The 21,513-nt window shown below is 31.5% G+C and overlaps 1 protein-coding gene across 1 annotated transcript in view; it reads right to left on the bottom strand.

Moving 5' to 3' along the window:
• RALYL (RALY RNA binding protein like) overlaps positions 1–21,513 on the bottom strand; it is a 758,144-nt gene that overhangs the window by 553,270 nt on the left and 183,361 nt on the right. Inside the window, 1 exon segment of the mRNA XM_074278973.1 lies at positions 14,635–14,746. Within this exon segment, the coding sequence (XP_074135074.1) occupies positions 14,635–14,641 (7 nt within the window). The 5' untranslated portion in view covers positions 14,642–14,746.

Genomic DNA, 21,513 nt, shown 5'->3' with positions numbered 1-21,513 from the left:
TTTCACAGAAAAGGTCTCACATATTTTTAGAACTTAATGCAATTAGTAATAAAATCTGCAAATTGAAAAACAGCCTGACATAACTCACTGGGGATACAAAATGGATAAAGCGCCTGCATGATCTAATAACACATTTTACCTGTGTGACCCTGGGAAAGTCACTTAACTACTTAATGTACTTTATAGAGAAGATGCTTACTTGCACTAATAGATGTAATGTGCTTATCGGAAAGTTCCACATAGCAGTGAAATCACAGATCCAGTCTCCTTATCCCTAATATGAAAAATGAAGCCCTTGGAAAGACTTACCATCAATGGAATCCTATTTGTCCTCTATACAGGAAATGTTCCATGACCCTGCTAACTTTTCTTAGTGGGACAATTTCCTTTTTAATGTGTGTGTATACACACATACTCTCTTATATATGAATATATGTATACATATATATGTACATAAATATATATTTCACAGGGAGTTCAAAAGTATCTCTGTAGTTGCCTCAATCTAAAAATCTTCACCATTTTGTCACATTAACTATTGAAACAGACTGCTAGTTGATCTTCATGTCATATCTCTCCCCACACCAGTCTATCATCCACTGAACTGTCAATGTGATCTTCCCAATATTCAGGTATGACCATGTCAATCACTTTATTCAATAAATTCCAGTCACCACTCAGATCAATATAATAATTCTCTGTTTGGTATTTAAAGTTCTTCATAATCTCGATCCCACAGCACACACATATTCACACATACCCACAAACATAGATGCACATGCACACATACACATAAACGCATTTTGCAGCCCAGTGATACTGTGTCATTATTGATAATTCCTTAAACATGACATTTCACTTCCCAACTTCAGTTATTTTTTTGACTCTTTGCTATACCTGGAAGGCTTTCCCTTCTATACTTCTCTGGGCTTCCCCAACTTCCAGCAAGTTTCAGTTAAAATCTCACTTCCTATGGAAATCTTTCCTGATTCTCCTTAATGCCTGTGCCTTCATTCCAATATTTTCTTTAATATAATGTGGTCAGCTGGGCAGATATGGATATGGATGGCATCAAGAAAAATCATCTTCCAGACTTAAAATTTGACCTTAGACATTTATGAGCTCTTTGACCCTGGGCAAATCACTTATCCCTGTTAGCCTCAGTTTTCTCATCTATACAATGAACTGGAAAAAGAAATGGCAAACCCCCGGTAAAAATTTTTACCAAGATAACCCCAAAAGAGGTCATGAAGAGGTGGACATAACTCAAGCAATTATAATAATAGCCACAAGAACAAACTTGTTTTATTAAACTGTGAGCTTTTTGAAAGCTGACACTTTTAAACCTTTTTTTGTATCCTCAGTGCAATATGTAGCACTTAACAGACTTACAAAAATACTTATTGAATAATTGACTTGTACTTCTGGGAAACACAATGTAGCAACTTTAATGATGATTTTTGTATAATTACTTATCTTCAAACAATAAAAAAGAAAATGGGACTTTATCATTTTATATTTCTCAATGCTATAACTCAATGCTATAAGAATAATGTACAAAAGCCCCACAAATTGCTTTTAAATATTTTCATCAAGAAAGCCCCAACTCAATAAAAACTATTTATACAAAGATTGTATAGATAAAATTATAAAATGTAGTAGGTACCATCTTCAATATTCACAGATTTTTTTTAGGAGCCATTTTTTTGTCCTTGTTGAATCAGCTTTCTATGATACATCACATTCTTTTAGAATCATTTCCCAATTTGGATATATTGAACACTGATCCCTGAAGACTTTCAAAGTTGTGTCACTTCAAGAAATGATTTCTTTTTTTCCATTGTGGGTATTTGCTTTATATTTGTGATATAATTTATAGTGAAAATATCAATGAATACTCTTCAGTTTCTTTAATGCTTTATCAGCTTGATAATTATGAAGAAAATGGAGCTCATTAATAATAATAAATTATATTGATGTCTTTGGACACTGTAAAACTTAAGAGATTTTGAGGAATTTCACCCTCTATTTCTATTACACCATCAATATTACAAGAGAAGTTAAAGAGATTCAAGGGAGATTCTTTTTTTAAAAATCTGTTTCCTGAATAGATATGGCCAAAAATTACATTACCTTATGGATCACCTTGGTTGATCCTTAGATGGCTGAAACAGTTTGTTACTGGGATGGTATCTGAAACTATTCAGCTTGGAAGATTCTGCCAAGGCTTGCATTTCATTTGACAAATTTTACAATAACCTAGGGTCATCTCTCTCACATTGTGAGTTGTCAAAGCAGGATTGCTGAATTGTTGAAGTATAACAGGACACATTAAGAAAAAGGATAGCTTTGACATAACAGAAAGAACTTGGTCTTTGAAGTAATGTTTGTTGAACTGGACAAAATATTTTAATTTAATGCAGTTTACTATATCACCTTTCCTTCTAAGTTATAAAGCTAAATATTCTAGGTAGCAATTCTCTTTCTTATCCAAAAAAATTAAATTACAACCTATTTATAACCTGATGAGTCCATTTGTTTGAAAATCTACAATAAATAAAATAAAAATCTTTCACACTAACATGGAAAAAGTATCTATGTGTGTATCTATCTATCAAATATAACATATAATACATATATAAAGATATATATAAATGTATAGGTATATGTATATACAAATTATGTTTGAATTTATTTATATGCATATATATGCATGTATGTATAATATGTATGTGTTTTATGACATAAAGATATAAACACACACATATAGTCCAAATGTTCAATTGTAAAGATATCCTAATGATTCAATCTATTAATATGAGACTTTTGGGAACATGCTGCAAATGGATAATGGAATAGGCCCAGAATTGGGAAAAAATTAAGTGGGTTGTATTACATTTCATATACTATAATCGAAAATTATTCAAATAGCAAAATTATATTTCTTTAACACTAAATTTAACTTTAAATTTTGCCAAAGAAACAAAGCTGCCAAGGAAAAGGAAAGCAAATTCACTTACAAAACAGCCAAAGTAATAATAAGAACAATAAGACAGAAAACAGAAGAAATTTCAAACCTTTGTAGATACAATTGAAAGTACACCAAATACATGTAGAATAAAAGTATTTGCTGACATTTCCAAAGTAGTCTATTCTCATTACCAATAAAAGTAGAACTCTAAAATTAGACACCTATCACTTGGCTACTTGATGCTTTATGTGAGGTGGGCAAAATGAAACTTAAAAAGATCAGACTGAAAAGGATCTAGAACTCACTAAATACTAATAGAAAAAAAATCCATTCCAAAGATAATACAATTGCTATAGGGAATAGATGGCTGGCACTGGAATCGGGGGAAAAAACCTCCAAAACAAAAACACTTGAGCTCAAGATCTACCTCTTAAATACCCTATTACCTTAGACAAATTATTTAAATTCTTGGTACCCCTGGCAAATTTCTAAGATTAAAAATAAGAGATGAATTATTTATCAATATTAATATAAGACTTTTATACAGATATTTCTTCATATTGCAGAAAAATAAGTCTGTATGTGTACACACATGAATTTAACTTATCTAGATATTTATGTATCTATCTATATTTCTATCTTTGCATCTACATCATATATAGAACTTCAAGATATTCCATGAAACCCCAAATATATGTTTGAAGGAACTTTAGAATTCATTTAATTCAACCTACAAATATTCTTCTACATTCAGCCTTTACTTGAAGACTGTAAATTAAGAGGTACTTGCAATTCATTTTACTTGAGACAGTTCTAATTATCTAGAAGTTTTGTTTTAAGTCAAGATGAAATGTGCTTCAAAGAAGGGAAGACCTTCTTATTTCCCTCAAAATTGCATCTCTTTCTTTCTTTCTCTTTCTCTCTCTCTCTCTCTCTCTCTCTCTCTCTCTCTCTCTCTCTCTCTCTCTCTCTCTCTCTCTCCTTATCTCTCTCTCTCTCTCTCTCTCTCTGTTATTTTATGCAGCAATAAAAATAGAAAAAATGAGCAAAAAGTTCAGGACCCAGAATTAAATTAGCAAACATATTAGATGTTTAGGACATATCTTACTAGATTAGCAGCTGTACCAATCTTATTAAAAAAAAAAAGTGAGGGTTATCAAATGAACATTCTAAGTGTTTTATTGGGATTCCTAAAACAATGAATAGAATAGGATATCTGCAATATGCTGAATGACAGTTGGATAGACATGAATAAAAATCATATAAGACAGGAAGACATGGGGCAATCATGAGATCACAAATCTCATTTCAATGTATGAATATGCACAAAATCTAGCATGGGAGATTTGATCCTGCAAATGTGAAGAGTTAACCTTCATGCTTGAGGTAATCAATTTATCAAGTAGAAGTAGGTTTAAAATTGTAAGGAGCATCAGTAATTTTTGTAACATTTCTAGTAATAACATATTTAACTACAAATATATATGTTTTCTTTAAATTTAGAAGCAAAATGAAGGATAAAAATGATAAAATAACAAAGTACTAACATTCTTCATGCTTTCTAAGATTTTATTTTGCCACATATCAACATATCACTCCTAGACTGTATGAGCATGTGTTTCCCTTTGCAAGTTAATGAAATCTAGAGTAGATGGAGTTAGAATGAGAAAAGGCCAAACATCAATTCCTACTGAAATCAAAGACTGTGATGAATGCTTTTGGATTCGAATGAATGTCTCTAATCCTTCTGTTTGAAAATGTGCCAAAAGAATAATATATTTTCCTATCCATTATTTTAATTTATTGAATGAGTGCTGAAATTGTTTTCTTGGTTAGGAAAGGACAGATTTCTAAAGATATTTTTGATTGTTTGCTTTGGGCTGATGCAGTGATTTGTAAGAATCCTTAGTAATATATTCTTAAACCAAAATGTTACTGGAGAGATTGTTTTATTTTGATACTAATGTTTGTGTGTTGTATGTTTTATTTTCCAAATTATAATTCAACTATATCATTTGAAACATTAAAATAAAAATTAGAAATCAATGGACTTTGCTGGGAAAAAGAACCAATAAATAGAATTACCTATAGTGAAAATTATTTGCTGTTGGTCATGAATTATCATTTATTTTCCCCATCCCTACTCAAACTTTCTTAATCCATCTTAAAATTCAGATCTAGGAATTTCCAGGGAAATAAAAATAATTATAAGGGAGAAAAATTGAATAGACCTTAGACTTTCAAGTTGATAGAACTCTTATTAACAAAAAATGATACATTCCCAGTTCCTGTAGACTTACAAAACATATTCCCCTTCTGGGGGAAAAGGGCAGAGTCAAATTAATATGATATCTTGTATTTTCCTACCTGTTTAAGAATTTTTCTTATTTTTCAATCTATACTTCAAATGAAGTTGACAGAACCAAATTCTCAAGCATTTTATAAGAAACTGCAAAGAACATTTGCAGTAGTCTGAGTTTAAAGGGTCAGTATGGATGAAAAACTCAGGGGTACAATAGAATAAGGCTATATGAATCAGTGAGAAAAACAGGTAGTGTTTAAATTTATATATATATATATATATATATATATATATATATATATATATATATATATATATTATTTTGGCCTCCATTCTCTAGAATAATATGGAAGTCAATAAACTTTCCTAAACTTCAGATCTTGATCTTACTCTTTCATGAAGCCTTCTAAAAATAATCTCTTCTGATTCAAATCAATAAGTATAATTTTAAAAGTGAACTACTGAGGGACAGGATTTGGGGATTTATTTTTTGTTGTTTGAATTTTTTTTTCTTCAAATAGCCAGTGCCTAGTATTGTGCATGGCACAATGTATTCACAAATGTTTGTTGAATGAATGACAATCATTACAACAGCAACTTCATTTCCTCTACATCCCTAAAAATTAAATAACACCTACATAAAGTTAGTTAACTATTTAGTATTGATTTAATTAAGCATGGCTACAGTACTCTGATATCTTCTCCTAAAACAATCTTATGTGAAGTTCAAGCAGACCCCCAAGAAATCAAGGCTATAAGAGCTGTTGAGAACATAGCTTAATCTATTATGAAAACTGTTTACTTGTATTTGACTGCATGCCTTATGAGATACTAATCCATCATTTATCTCCTCACTCTTATCCATGAGCGTTTTTAAAAACTCTGCACTCAAACTCTTTTTATACAGTAGTCTTTTTTTTTTTGATCATTCAATTTGCTTTTATGGATTCAATTATCTTTCTAGGAAGATAACAAAAACTAATCTCGCTCTTAAATTCTAGTTCCCCCTTATGAAAGGACAAGTTCACTTGGATGTTTCATTACAATCTCAAACTGAGCATGTTTCATCTTGCCTCTCCTCTTCCAAGATTCTCTATTTTGTACAAGAACATGAAACTAGTAGCACAGATCTCCCCACTTGTAAGTATTCCCTCTTAATATGATCTTATATTTAGTTCTTTGTACATATGCTATATTCCCCAGAAAGAAGATGGGAACAAGCATTTGTATTGTGTCTAATAAGTGCCAGTCACTGCGCTAAGTAATTAAAAAACAAAAAAACAAAAACAAAAACAAAAACTAACATTTGAATATTAACTCCCTGAGGGCAGAGATTATTCTAATTTTTCTTTTGTATTCTCAGAATTTCACATAGTGCTGTAAACTTGCTCTCCTTATATCTTTCATGTATGCACTTCTCTCTTCACAGAAACATTGGCTTATCATTTCTCATCTGGACCCACTCATTTCTTCCCACTCCAGTATAAATTTCACTAAACTGCCAGTGTTTTTTTGTTGTTGATTTTTTGTTTTTTTTTCCCTGAGGCTGGGGTTAAGTGACTTGCTCAGGGTCACACAGCTAGGAAGTGTTAAGTGTCTGAGGCCACATTTGAACTCAGGTCCTCCTGACTCAGGGCTGGTGCTAAAGTGAGTTTTCTAAATAGTATCTCTGACCATAAGACCTGTTATACCATTCAGCAAGTTCTAGTGGCTCTCTATTATCTCTAGAATCAAATACGAAATATTCTATTTAGCTTTTAAAGCCTTTCAAACAGCTCCTTCTGTTCATTCTCCTTACCTATCTTCTTATATTTAATTCCACATACTCTACTCCCCATCTATATTGATCTACCTGCTGTTTTTCACACATAACATCGTACCTTAAAAAATATATTTTATTGAATTTTTATTTATGGAAAAAACATAAATATTTTCCAAACAATTTAATAAAAAGATGATTATACATGAAATTACAAATCTATTTGTATAAGGTACTATTCCTTTTAAATATACAATAAAGTTACCATGTAAATTTCCCCCCTTTCCCTCTCCCTTTCTTCCTGCCCCAGAGTTGACTACTGATTATACACAAATAAGTATATGCTATAATATTCTATCTCTCAACTCTATACTTTGTTATTGTCTATCACTAAAATGTTCTCTTATCTCAGCTTCTTAATTTCTCTGATTTTCTTAACAACCCAGCTCATATCCCATCTTTTGTACCAGCTCTTTCCCCTTCCCAGTTTTGAATCGCCTTCTATATACTGAATAAAGCCTTGATTTATACAGATACTTGTATGTTGTCTCTCCCACTGGAATATTAACTTCTTTAAGTTAATAGGACTTTTTTTAGAAACTTTCTTTTATCCACAGGGCTTATCCCAGTATCTGCAACATAATAAGCACTTAATAAATGATTGCCATTGACTGCTCATTTAATATTTGTTGAACTGAATGCAATTGTTAATCAAAACATCAGAAGGGAATCTTAAATTAGGATACTGAAAGATTTTGATTAATTGTAGATTTTTTAATTTCTGGAATTTACCTGTTACAGAATTTGCATGGCTTTATAATTTTTCTTTTCTTTTGATAAAGATTAGTCCAATATGTTGCAGCCAGAATGCCTATAAACAAAAAATGTTCTCTCCTTGTTCTAAATAAACAACTAGTGAGATTTTTTGAAAATTTTGGTGGAGCTTGTGCAATAAAGAACACAAAGTAACTAATACTATAGAACAATTGGAGACAAGACTTACTGCTCATGAGACTGAAACTTTGATTATAAAAATTACATATAGTTAGTGCTATGTATTTATAAGCATATATTTAATTTTTATATCTAACTAAACATTCATTTTTATTTGTTTTTTTTTCATTTTCCCAATTGATTGATTCTAAGATCTTAGCCTATTGATAAGGTCTTTTCTATGTGATTCCTATTCTTGAGTAAACCAATTCTACCACAGCATAAATTACTTTGAATTGAAAAAAGGAGACAGATGATATGAGGGACATGACTTCTTAGAACTTGAGGCCATTCTTAATTGCTTTAGAGATAGCTAGGTGGCCCAATGTGCTGAACTTGTAGTCAGAAAGGCCTGGGACAAAATTGGTCTCAGACATTTACTGGTTATATGACCCTGAGATCATTTAATCTTTCTTTGGCTCAGTTTCCTCATCTGTAAACTGGGGATAATAAGAGCACCTACTCCTCAAGGTTGTTATGAGGATGGTTGTAGAAAGACTGGCACATACTAAGTACCATATAAATGTTAGTTATTATTTTTATTTCAGTGTAGTCAAAATTGAAAAGAAAAAAAAAAAAGTATTCTCAGATCCCACGTTTGAAAGTTGACAGGAGTATCATCTCAGTCATAATATATGGGAGAACCTGATCAGTCTTCCAACATCATTTGCTAAAATAGTTAATCTTTCAAACTATTTCCATTCATATCTGAAACTTTGAATCTACTGAGGTATGTTCATAGTATTTTGCTGGCTCAAAAAAAGATTTCTGAAACAACATATAATGATAATACAAGAAAATGAGATACTTTTATCTCGAATTGCTAGGCAGTAGGCTTTGTTTCCAGGAGGATTATCACTGAATTTTTGTAAAACATCACAGTGAATATAGTTTCCCATCAAATCAGTAAATGAGCTAAACTACTGTTATATTATGCCATGTTAAAGCTATTTCCCAGGTCTGTTCATACCCTTGAAGCCTCTAGAGTCATAATTCCAATTGTTATGAAAATGTTCTCCCAAATTTAGAACCCAAGGGACATTGTAATGTCCATTGATATGATAAATAACAGGAATCATTGAAACTAATGATTATGCTCCCAATCAATCAAAATAGAAAGGTTGATCATTTTTTATTCCTTTATTCATTTGACTTTCATATCTAATCAATTATCAATTCCTCGTTTCTGCTTGAAAATTTCATGATAAAATCTGCTGCTTTTGATTTTTCACTGCTGCATTCTGGTAATTACCTGTATCATCTGTATTATAGAATATTTTAATATCTTCCTGACCATCTATTAATTTATTAAATTATCATTTATTAAGTTAACTTATGCTTCTAGGCACCAAAATTAAAAAAAAAACTATTAAGTATATAAAATAATCCTTGCCTTCAAAGAGCTTTCATTTAACTAATTTTTTTTCCTGTTGCTGCAAGATTAATTTTCCTAAAGTAGAGCTCTGATAATTTAATTCCGTGGCCCCAAAATTTTCAGTGGTTCACCATTTTCTAAATTCCTTAGTCTTGTAATCAAGGCCCTCTATGATCTAACTCCAATCAAATTTCTAGAGTTTAAAAAGTAACTATATACCTACATTTGTGTGTATAAAAGGCTACACACACACACACACACACACACACACACACACACACACGCACACACACATACATTAATTTTTAATTACAATGGAAGATTTGCTCTTCTCCAAACATTTTACTTTCTTGCCTCCACAATTTTTTTCTTGTTATTTCATACCCTTGACATATCTCTTATCATTTCTATATATTAGGATCCCAGCAATTTTTGAAAGTCAATTCAAATATTATTTTATCTATTAAGTGTTCCTAGATTAACATCAGATGGATGTATGCTCTCTAGCATCTCTTGTACTTACACTCTTTAAAGTATATTCATATAATTACTCATTAAGTGTTTACTACCCAACAGGCACTGTGCCAACTACAGAGAATATAGCAGCAAAACTAAAAGTTCTTTCCCATAAATAAAACAATGGGAATAAACAAGATTAACACAAAATACAAAATATATACACAAAGTAATTAATATTTTAGAGAGTTTGCAAAGATCTCACAAATTACAATATCAGGATAAGTGTCTTGAAGAGAGTAAAACAAGTTGAATTTTGAAGGAAACCTGAGATTTAAGAAATAGAGGTAAAGTAGAACAGAAATCCATGGGGAACAGGTTTTGCAAAGGTACTAAGACAGGAAATGAAATGTTACATATGGAATAAGAAGTTGTGCTGGAACACTGATTATATGAAGGAGAATAATGTTCAATAAGACTGAAAAGAAGTTAAGGAGATACTGTGTGAATAGTTTTAAAAATCTAAAAAAGGGAACATTTGTATTTTGTCATTGAGGCAAGAGAAAGCTAGAGGAGACTTGAGGAGAGGAATGAAATGGTTAGACTTTTATCTCAGTTATATCAATTTGATAATTATGTAGATAGTAAATTAGAGAGGGAAAATATTAGAAGTAAAGGAAACCAATAAATTATCTTTATAATGATTTTAAGTTTGGATACATATGCATTTGTATAATATGTTTTATGATCTACACTAGAATTTAAGCTCCTTGAGGGAAAAAAAAATCATGTTTTATTCGCCTTTTTAATTATCTTTTCCTCCCTCCAGCCTAGGACACAGTAGTTACCTAATGAATAACTATCATACTAAGTAAATAGCCATTATGGAGTGATAGGTGTGAATTCAACCTATAATTTGCCATTCAAATGCCCAGAAATCATCCTACAGCAAGTTACAAATGGCTTTTAGGTCATCCTGTAATGAGCATTTCGTTTGATAAATATTAAAAGTTTGATATACTTTCAGAGGCAGAACCAAGATGGTAGAGAAGAGGAAGCAATTACCCCCATAATTCTCCTCCCAATGAGTTTAAAATAACATCTCAGATTGAACTCTGGAGCAATAGAGGCAAAATAAGGTCGGGATGATACATTTTTCCAGCTCAAGACAACTAAGGAATTTGTGACAGTAGTGTCACAGGCTGGCCTGAAGCCCATCTAGCAGCTTGAGCCAGAGATGATAAGGTGATCTAGCAACTGATGGGAAAGAGATTAAACTGGTTCTCTGTGCTAGCAATTAGTGTAAAACTGACTACTATCTGGAAAATCCATTAACTATTTCCAGAGCAGAGAGGAGTGCTTTTGATCACAAAGGAGTAAGGGCCCTGAAGGGCAGTAGTTTGTCTTTATAGTACAAACTAATCAGGAGTCCTTCCTATAAAAGGACCAGAACAAAGCCCAAGAGAGTGGTGACCACCCCTCTCCATCAATCATCCCTTCTTGGAAGCACCAAAAACTTTTAAGTCCCCAGAACTAGGTCTGAAAACAGCAACTTGGAAAAGCCTGAAATTTGGGACAGCATCTCCCAAGCTATGTGCCCCTGCACCCCTCATCCTGAAACAGAGCCCAACTTTAACAAAATGTTCAAAATCAAGAAATAGATGGGGAAAAAGAGCAAACAACAACAATAAATAACCTAATCATAAAAAGGTGCTATGATGACTAGAAGATCAAGATACAAACTCAGAAGACAACAATATCAAAATAGCTAAAAGCAAAGTATCAAAGGGAAAAAAAGTGATAGTAAAACTGACAATTTAAGTGAAATGGATGAATATGAGGAAATAAACTATTTGAATAATCCTCTCTTAGAAACATAAATTGAACAAGCCATCAATGAATTCCCTAAGAAAAAATCCCCAGGACTACATAGATTTACATGTATTCTTTCAATATATGGAAGTTAATCCTACTACCAAATAAACTATTTTAAAAAATAGATAGAGGAGCTCTGCAAAACTCCTTTTATGATACAAATATGATTTTTATACCTAAGCCAGAGAGATAGTAAAAATAGAATTTATATATATATATATATAAATTTACATTATTAACATTGATGAAAATTTTAAAATCAAATACTATCATGGAGATTATTGCAATATATCAAAAAGATCATATACTATGACTTATTTGTATTTATACCAGGAAGACAGAAGTTATATCAGGAAAACTATCAGTATAATTGACCTTATTAATAACAAAAAATCCATCAAATAAATCATTACCATTCCTAGATATTACCAACAAAACACAGGGAAAAGATGTAAAGAAAAAATACATTTGAAATAGTTGTAGAAATTATACAATACTTGGAAATCTAAATGATATCCTAAGCACATTAGAGGAGTAAAGAAAATTCTATCCAAAAGGACTATGGATAAGGGAAGAGTTCATGACCAAACAGGAGAGCAAAAGATCAAGGGAAGTAAAATAAATTATTTTGATTATATGATTTTAAAAGTTTTACACAAATAAAACTGATGTAGCCAACATCAGAAGGAAAGAAGGGAAGTGAGGGAAATGTTTATAGCAAGTTTATCTGGTAAGGGCCTTGTTTCTCAATAGAGCCAAATTTATAGAAATAAAAACCATTCCCCCAAATGATAAATGGTCAAAAGATATGAACAAGTTTGCAAAGTAGTCAAAACTATCTATAATTTCAAAAAAAGTGCTCTAAATTACTGTTGATTAATTAAAGCAACTCTGAACGACCACTGCATGTACCACTCCATGTACCACTTTTGGTAGTTGTAAATGAATCCCACCATTCTAGAGAGCAATTGTACTGTCAAAATTTTTCTACCCTTTGACCTAGCAATGCCACTACTAGGTCTATAACCCAAAAATACCAAAGAAAAGGTAAAAAGATCTATTTGTAGCAACTTTTTGTTCCTGTACTAGTCATGGTATTTAATTATGATGAAACACTATTGTGTTTTAAGAAATGATGAGCAGCATGGTCTCAGAAAAACCAAGGAAGACTTATATGAACTCATGAAAAGTAGAGAAAGTATTATATTTGTATAGTAATAGTAATATAATAAGGATGATCAATTGTGAAATACACAGTAACCATGATAAAGAAAATGATTCAAAAACACTTCCAAAGGACCTGTGTTTACAAATGGTATTCACCTCCGAAGAAACATCTGATGAACTATGAATGCACACTGAAGCGTACTTTTTTCTCTTCATTTTTCTTACTTTTTTGTGGCATGGCAAATATGGAAATGCATTTACATGATTCCCCACATGCATAATTGATATCAAAATGATTGCCTTCTTAATGGGTGGGAGATGGATGAGGAAAGAACAGAGTTCAGAACTCAAAATTGTTTTTAAATTAATAAATGCTTTGGTGGTTAAAGGAGGATGGAAATTTATAAGTTCAGAATTCCCATTGATGCAAAGAATTCAAAGATGCCATTAGAGAATATAACAATTTTTAACTATGAATTGAGTCAGATGATGTTTCAAGTTCTTTCTACTCCCCTTCCCACATCATGTTGAAAAGCCTAGTACAACTATTTCAAAGTTCAATTTTTTTTGTACAGCAAAACAACTGTTTGGACATATTTTATTTAATTTATACTTCAACATATTTAACATGTATTGGTCAACCTGCCATCTGATGGGGGGAAGGAGGGGAAAAATTAGAACAAAAGGTTGCCAATGTTGTAAAATTATCCATGCATTTATCTGGTAAATAAAAACTATTAAAATAAAAAAATAAATAAATATTTTTTTAAAAAGCCTAGTACAAGGTAAAATACAAATATTGATTCATTTTTCTTTTGTAAAGCATAATAACATTTTTTTTAAAAAGTCAGCCTTTGTGTACAATGAAATTTCTATGATCTTTAAGCTTATTTTATTCATACTTCATATTGCTTCAGTTTTGAAAGCCATTATAATTTATATATTATACCTATCATATGATTTATGCTCTCATTCATTTTACCAAATTGATTTGATCTCTCACCCTTACAACTATCTTGACCCAGATTTGATTACAATTATGAATTATAAATATAAATCTCATGCTATTTAGGTGCAGTTACAACAATGAAGTCTATTTGTTGTTGTTTTCATTAAAAAAACAACATATCTCATTATATTATTTACTTCAATCGTTCAAGGCAGTTTTCTTGAATCATGACCCAAAAAATTAATAATCTAAGGACCACACTTATAATAACAACGTCTCTAGGATATGATTTTCAAGAAATCAGTGTCATTTCTATAACATGCAGGCATAAGGATAGGGCTTTTATCATAATTTAAATTTATTAAAACTCACATATTAATAATAATAACATTAGTACTTTTATATTATATGGAAGTTTATTAAGCTATACAAATATTATCTCATTGCTCTTTGGGAAGCAAGTATTTTATTATCCCCATTTCATAAATTAAGAAACTGAGGCAGGTAGCATTTAAGTTATTGGCTCAGAGTCACACAGTTGGAGTGAAATGCTATATTTGAACAGTTTTTTCTGACCTTGTATCCAAAATTAGTAGCTGTAAGGCTCATTAGGAGAAAAATCACAGTGTAATCAGACAAATGAAAAAGGATCTGGCATAAACAAATATATTGTATTAATGCAAAGATCAATCATTCAACAAACACTTAATTCCCTGGTGCATGTGTAAAATATATGGTTTGTTGTGTATATAACTATTAGTAATACAATTAGTTATGTTTAATTTACCATACATCACCTGTGGGCATTCTATTGCTAGGAGACAGAGTAGTTCAATGGATTCAGCAGAGGACTGGGAAACAAATGTTCTAATTTTGGCTTCAGTTCTTACTTTTCGTATCTGTAAAATAATAATAATAATGATGATGATGCCTCTCTTTCATCCTGTTCTGATAGGATGTTTCGAATACTAAAAGTTATTCTGCAAAACATTCAGCAAACATAAAGCACATTTAAAATGCTAACCTGCTGTGTAAGAATTTTTCTTGAAACTGCTGTATCTTGCTTACAACAGAATTCTCTGGTCCATGGATCACTCCTTTTAATATGTTTTATTGATTTTCTGATATAAGATTTTAACAACAAATGAAAAGCTTAAGCCCAACAATTAAGGAAAGATTATGAACTAAAGTGCCATTACAAAGTAGACTCTCCTAATGAAGTCTATTTGTAAAATCAGTAAGTAGTGTACAGTGTAAGACAAGTTAGGCTATTTATATAACCAAAGTACATCTTTTTTTTTCTAGATTTAAAAAAGAGGTTTATTTTCATACCATTTATTTCTATAGTAAACTGTATTTTCTTCTCCTCTCACCAGGATTCACAATTTGACTCAATGTTCAATCAATATGGCATATATTTCCCACATTGTCCATTTTGCAATATTTGGAAAATAGGCAAAGTAAGTAAACTGAATTATATTAGATTTTTTTCTCAAATTATACTCATAATTTTCAGTAAATGAAGCCTTTAGTTGGATATTTTCCTCTTGCGTGTAGGATTAAAGTGCTCTACTCTGTACTAGGTTGCTGTTGCCACTTAATTAAAAAAAAACAAAACAAAAAAAAAAAAAAAAACCTCAATTTCCTGGAACTGTTAAAGTCTCACAATATTTTTTTTTCCTGCACCTTAGTACATATATGACATATAATGATGCTGGCCCTCTGAAGAAGGAAGGTATAACTATGATATTAACAGAATGAGGAAAAATGGAAGAGGAAAAAGACAAAAGAGGGAGGGGAACAGGAGAAAAAGGAGAAGAAGGAGTAGGAGGGTGAATCAGGAATGAAGGGAGTAGAGAATGAGTATGTGAAGAAGCAAACAAAGTAGGAGGAGAAGAAGAGTGTAAGAAGGAGAAAGGGAAGAAAGAGAAAGAGGAGGCCTTTCAAATAGTGTCTTAAAGTCAGCTAAGCATTCTATATACATTATCTCACTTGATTTCCTTGCCCAAAATAATAACTAATAAAAACCCCACAACGCTATGAGGAAACTACATCAGTTATGTTTATCCCCATTTTTATGGATAAGAAAACCTAGGTTCAGAGAAGTAATAAAATTCAACCTTAGGAAGTCACAACAAAAAACTACCTACTTGAGAGAGATGGTAGAGTTGAGCTTAAATATTTCCCGAATACTCTGTAAAGCTTAGACATGGTTGAGTATGCTGCCTTCAATATCTATACGTGATTGAATGATTTGGAAACACCCTATATATGCCCAGAACCATGTAATATTTTAGGAGTTATGTATGGTTATAGATGTGTCATAAGTAAAATTAACCAGAGCCACAGACAGCTCAGAAAAACTAATTATATAAAAGAGAAGGATCCTCTTAGCACAGAGGAATGGTAAAAGGGAGAAACAGGCACCTTTACAATGAGTGTCACTTTGGCACTTCTCACCCTTCAACTGGGGCAGCAGCAGCCACCACTCTGCTAATGACATTAGTTTTAACAGCAATGCTGTACATGCTGAGCTAATTCAATGAAGAGTTGACTTGCATCGGTTTGAAACCACTGGGAAAAGGGTTCAATTCAATTTAATTTAATGAATATTTCTGCTAGTCATTGCAAAATATGGGGGGGATACAAAAAAGAAAAACAAAACGGTCTCTGTTCTTAAGGGACTTGACATTTGGGAGGGCTATGGGATGTTGACAATTTCACAGACACATTGCTTTCTAGAATAGCTCTACCTATTCACAGTCTACTCACAGAGCACTAATGTGTTTATTTTCCCATAATTTCTCCAACATTTGTCATTTTTCTTTCTTTCCTTTTTTTTTTTTTTTTTTTTTTTTTTTTTGTCATCTTTTCCAATTCAATAGGTATAAAATGGAATTCCGGAATTGTTTTAATTTCTAATTAGTATTCACTTTGAACTTTTTCCCCACAAATGGCTATGAAAAAGCCCAGGCTTTTCCTCTTGGCAACTGCCTTATTATTAACTGGAGAATAGCTTTTCAATCAGTGCACCAAACCACAAACAAACCTGTGAAAAACAAAGCAGGTAAGGTTACCCTCAAAGTCTTCCCCTACTTGTTTTTTCTTCCACCCTCCTTTTCAGTGCCTCCTCTAAAGCACTGGGTTTCTTTATGCTGCTTGCATAGTTACTTAAGATCTGTCACTTCAGTCTTCCAGTGCAGAGCTAACTCTCTAGGTACCAGCACATACTCAAACATTCCCTACACTTGCTAGCAACACTTCCACTCTATGCACCCTCACTAAAATGTACCTGTCCTGCCCCTTACTCTTTCAGGGTCCTCCATTTTTGTCCATTTCACAAAATATCACACCTACTATGTAGTTTATATTCACAAATGTGAATTAGTTCTTCAAAAAAATATAAATATTTTAACAAAGGACAATGAGAGAATTGCTTAAACTAAAGACAAAAATCTCATAAAAATTATAAACGAAGAGAAGGTACTAGACAAACATCAATGATTTTGTTGCTATTGATAAAAAAAAAATTGGAATTTTTCAGAAAGTAGACCTTAAAATATAATTATATTATTTGCTTTATTGAAAGCAAATAATAGCTATTTCTCTACTAGTTACCAAATAAATTACATAATTAAGTTCAGAAAAGTTCATTAGTAAAAGGCTAACCAATAACTTGTTTTTTTATAAATGGATATTCAACGTAGCATTTGTTATTATACAGAAAGGATGCAACCTGTGTCAGGTAAGATTACACATAAATGCTGATGAAATCTTAGGTTTTTTCAAGCAATGGAATTTAACATTATTTCCAAAGATGATATTCAAATCAGTGTTAATGTGACTTATAGATAAGTTGTCCTCTCAAGAAAACATTTGTATTTTCAAATCAATCACTCCTCGAAATAGGGAATATATATATTTTAATGCAAACCATTATGTTGCAATACTTAATATAAAAGTGACACTATAATACATTAGAGTATTTATATATTTTATTTCATATGGTTATTATGCAAGTAGGTATTTAGTCCAACATAATTAAATAAAAATGGTGAACTAACAGGTATTTATTTTAGATGCAAATACAAAAGTACCGTTTTATACTAAAAGAAAAGAAGTATTGCCTGTTAAGTATGATAGAGATCTGAGGTAAGTAGTCTACATTTAAGGAGTTATTATCATTATTATTATTATTTATTATTGTTATTATTATTAGAAATGTTTTATCTATTTCTAAAGTACAGCTGCTCACCTTTAGATCTATATATAAATGGTTTCCAAAATGGATCGCCAACACTTCATTTCCTCAGTGTATTTAGTTCACAAGGATATAAGGTTAATGTAAGAAATGGTTTTTTAATGCTGATTCAGTATAAGCTAGCAAGAGAACAGTATTAGATTATGGAAATTGTGTGCCTGAATATGTTTGCCCTTTTAAAACTATTTCTTTGGCATTTTAAGCTCTTCAAAACCTGGCTCCTTCTTACCTTTCCAATCTACTTACGGCTAACTTGCCTTCATTTTCTCTATGATCTATCCACAATGACTTCCTTACTATTTCTCACACAGCAGGCTTCATATCTGCCCTTTGCCCTGGTTATACCCAAAGCTTGAAATTTTCTCCCACTAGACTTCTCTTTTCAGGATTCCCCATTTTACTTCAAGAGCCAACTTAAGGACTACCTATTTAGGGAAACCTTCTCTGAGGAAACCCCCTTCTGATTTCCATTTTTTTAGTATCTTCCCTTGAAAGGTCACCTTGCATTTACTTTATATATGTCATGTATATACCTATGTGGGTATATGCATGGTTGCATACACATACATATCTGTATGTGTGTGTATGTGTGTATATATATATATATATATATATATATATATATATATATATATATATAAATATATATATATCAAATGCAAACACATACATTCATACACACACACACACATATATATATATATATACATATGTATATGTATATATATATATATAATCTCTATTTGAAATGGAAACTTTTTAAGAAAAAAATTGTTCCAATTTTATCTCTTTTTCTTTAGTACTTGACACAATTCCTGGCACATGATGGGCTCTTGATAAATTCTTGCTGATTTATAGGCTGATTGGCTGAATATCTATAATTTATTTCTTAAATAGAAACAGTATGAAATAATGAATTGTTTTCTTTTTGCATACTTTAATAATAATAGCATTTTATTTTTCAAAACACATGAAAATACAGTTTTCAACATTCATCCCTGCAAAACCGTGTGTTCCAAATTTTCCTCCCTCCCTCCTTTCTCTCTCTCCCCCTGGACATCAAGTAATTCAATATAGGTTAAACGTGCAATTTTTTCTAAAATATTTACATGGTATAATTTTAAGAACTGACTGTGTAACTAACTGTGCAAGTCACTTACTCTCTCATTGGTTTGTCACCTCTCTTAAGAGTATTAGTTAGGAGGCAGCTAGGTGGCGCAGTGGATAGAGCACTATCCCTGAAGTCAGGAGGACCCGAGTTCAAATGTGATCTCAGACACTTAACACTTCCTAGCTGTGTGACCCTGGGCAAGTCACTTAACCCCAGCCTCAATAAATAAATAAGAAAAATAAGAAAAAGAGTATTAGTTGCAGTGAAGGGTACAGATCTGCATTAGCAAAGAAAGTTTCCTCATCTCTCCGATCTCCATTTAAATTAAAACACAGGTATAGTCATTATCATTATTCTAATTTATTCTTTATTCAAAAAAAGGTAATATTTCAGAGGAAGACTTTCCTGGAGAAAAATATGGCATTTGAAGCTTACCATGAAATGATAAAATAGAAATAAACATTTTCATAAACCAATAATATATCTCAACTGCTTACTCTGCATAAGATGCCGAGAACTATACAAAGATGTTAAGAACCTATAGTCTCTAACTTTAAGGAATTTATATATTAGAGGAGTTAAAATGTGGACATAAATAAGAAAATTAGTATAAGATTAACTCAGGGAGCCACAAAAAGCTACAGATTCTAATGAAGGGAAGATTATTAATTGTTTATGGAAATAAGTTGTTGCTGTTATTTCATTTCAGTCATGTCTGACTATGATCACATGTGGGGTTTTCTTGGCAAAGAAGCTGAAGTGGTTTGCCATTTCTTTCTCTATCTCATTCTGTAGTCCTAGGAGGAAACTGAGGTAAACCAGGGACTTGACTAGGATTATACAACTAGGAAATGTCTGAGGTCAAATTTGTACTCGACTTCTTGACTCTAAACATCACACTTTTTTTGTTCAGTCATTTAGCTACAAGGAAGTGAGGACATATGGCATTTGAAATTGACTTTATAATATAGGAGCTATTTCAAGAATAAGAACAAAAGGAGAAACATTTCAAAGTCTGGGGGGAAAAGTGGGAAGGAAAAGTGAAGGTATGGACAATGCAAAGGACATAAACAGTTCTGTTTGGGCAAGGTGTATGTAAAGGGAGATAGTTGGAGGTAAAGTTGAGGCCAGATTTTTCAGGACATTAAACAACAGAATAAAAGTTTCGAAGATATTTGACAAAGGTTCACAATGGATAGTGGTATTGAGAAGGGAAATCAGTGCTGAATTTATTTTAACTAGACCCAATGACATGTTAATTAATGATTTCCTGTCAATCATAAAGAAGATCTTCAGGGAATGGTACAGGGTTCTGTCCTTGATCTGATTCTTTTCAATATTTTTATTTATGATTTAGATGCAACCATAAATGGCATATTTATCAAAAATGAATGAGATAGTTAGAGAGATGTTTATTAGATGTAAAAAACAAAATAGAGTCTAAAAATGTTTCAGAAAGTTGAAGCCAACATTTAATCTATTTAATAGGGATAAATATAAAGCCTTAAAAATTAATTACCAAAATGAATTTTACATATATAATAACACTGGGGAGATGATACTAGAAACATTTCATTTTGAAAAAGATGGGGAGGCTTTCATGGAATTAAAATTCAATGTGAATCAAGGGTATTTATTAAAGAGTAATCAAAAAAGTTAGTAGATACACGTAAAGGTCCCACTGTGTTCGGCCTTTGTTAAGTCACTAATGGCAACTGTGTTCAGTTCTACAGGTCACATTTTAGAAGAAACAGTGATAGGCTAAAACATATGCAAAGAAAGGTAATCAGGACTGAGTGCAGATTTGAAACTCTTGCATATGAGAATTCTTTAACAGTGCTTTGTGAATAATGATAATTTTTAATTAGATACTGCATACTAATGTATACATAATGTATATCAAGAGAATACCTTGATCCTGGGCTATTTTCCTAAACTGGATACCCAAACTGGGGTAGTTTCCCAAACTGAGTACCCAAACTGAAATGTTAGTCATAGCAAGGATTTTAAGTCCATTTGATCCATTATACAGACAATTTGAATAAGATCAGACAAATAACAAGCAGTAAAAATGAAACCTGAACCCATGTATTCTGAAATCAAAATTAATACCCTTTCCATTGTACTATTAAATTATTTTATATACATAATTTTATGAAGATCTTCTTGATCTATTTATTATGCCTAAATATATAATGAGGCACTCTTTAAATATTAGCACTCATGCTAATTTAATTTTAGGAGTTTTTATTTTAAAAACTCAATTTATCAAGTATCTATCCTCCTCTGTTCTT

This window comes from Sminthopsis crassicaudata, chromosome 1, assembly GCF_048593235.1.
Source record: "Sminthopsis crassicaudata isolate SCR6 chromosome 1, ASM4859323v1, whole genome shotgun sequence".
NCBI classification, from domain to species: Eukaryota; Metazoa; Chordata; class Mammalia; order Dasyuromorphia; family Dasyuridae; genus Sminthopsis; species Sminthopsis crassicaudata.
This window is presented reverse-complemented; position numbering and strand designations above follow the sequence as displayed.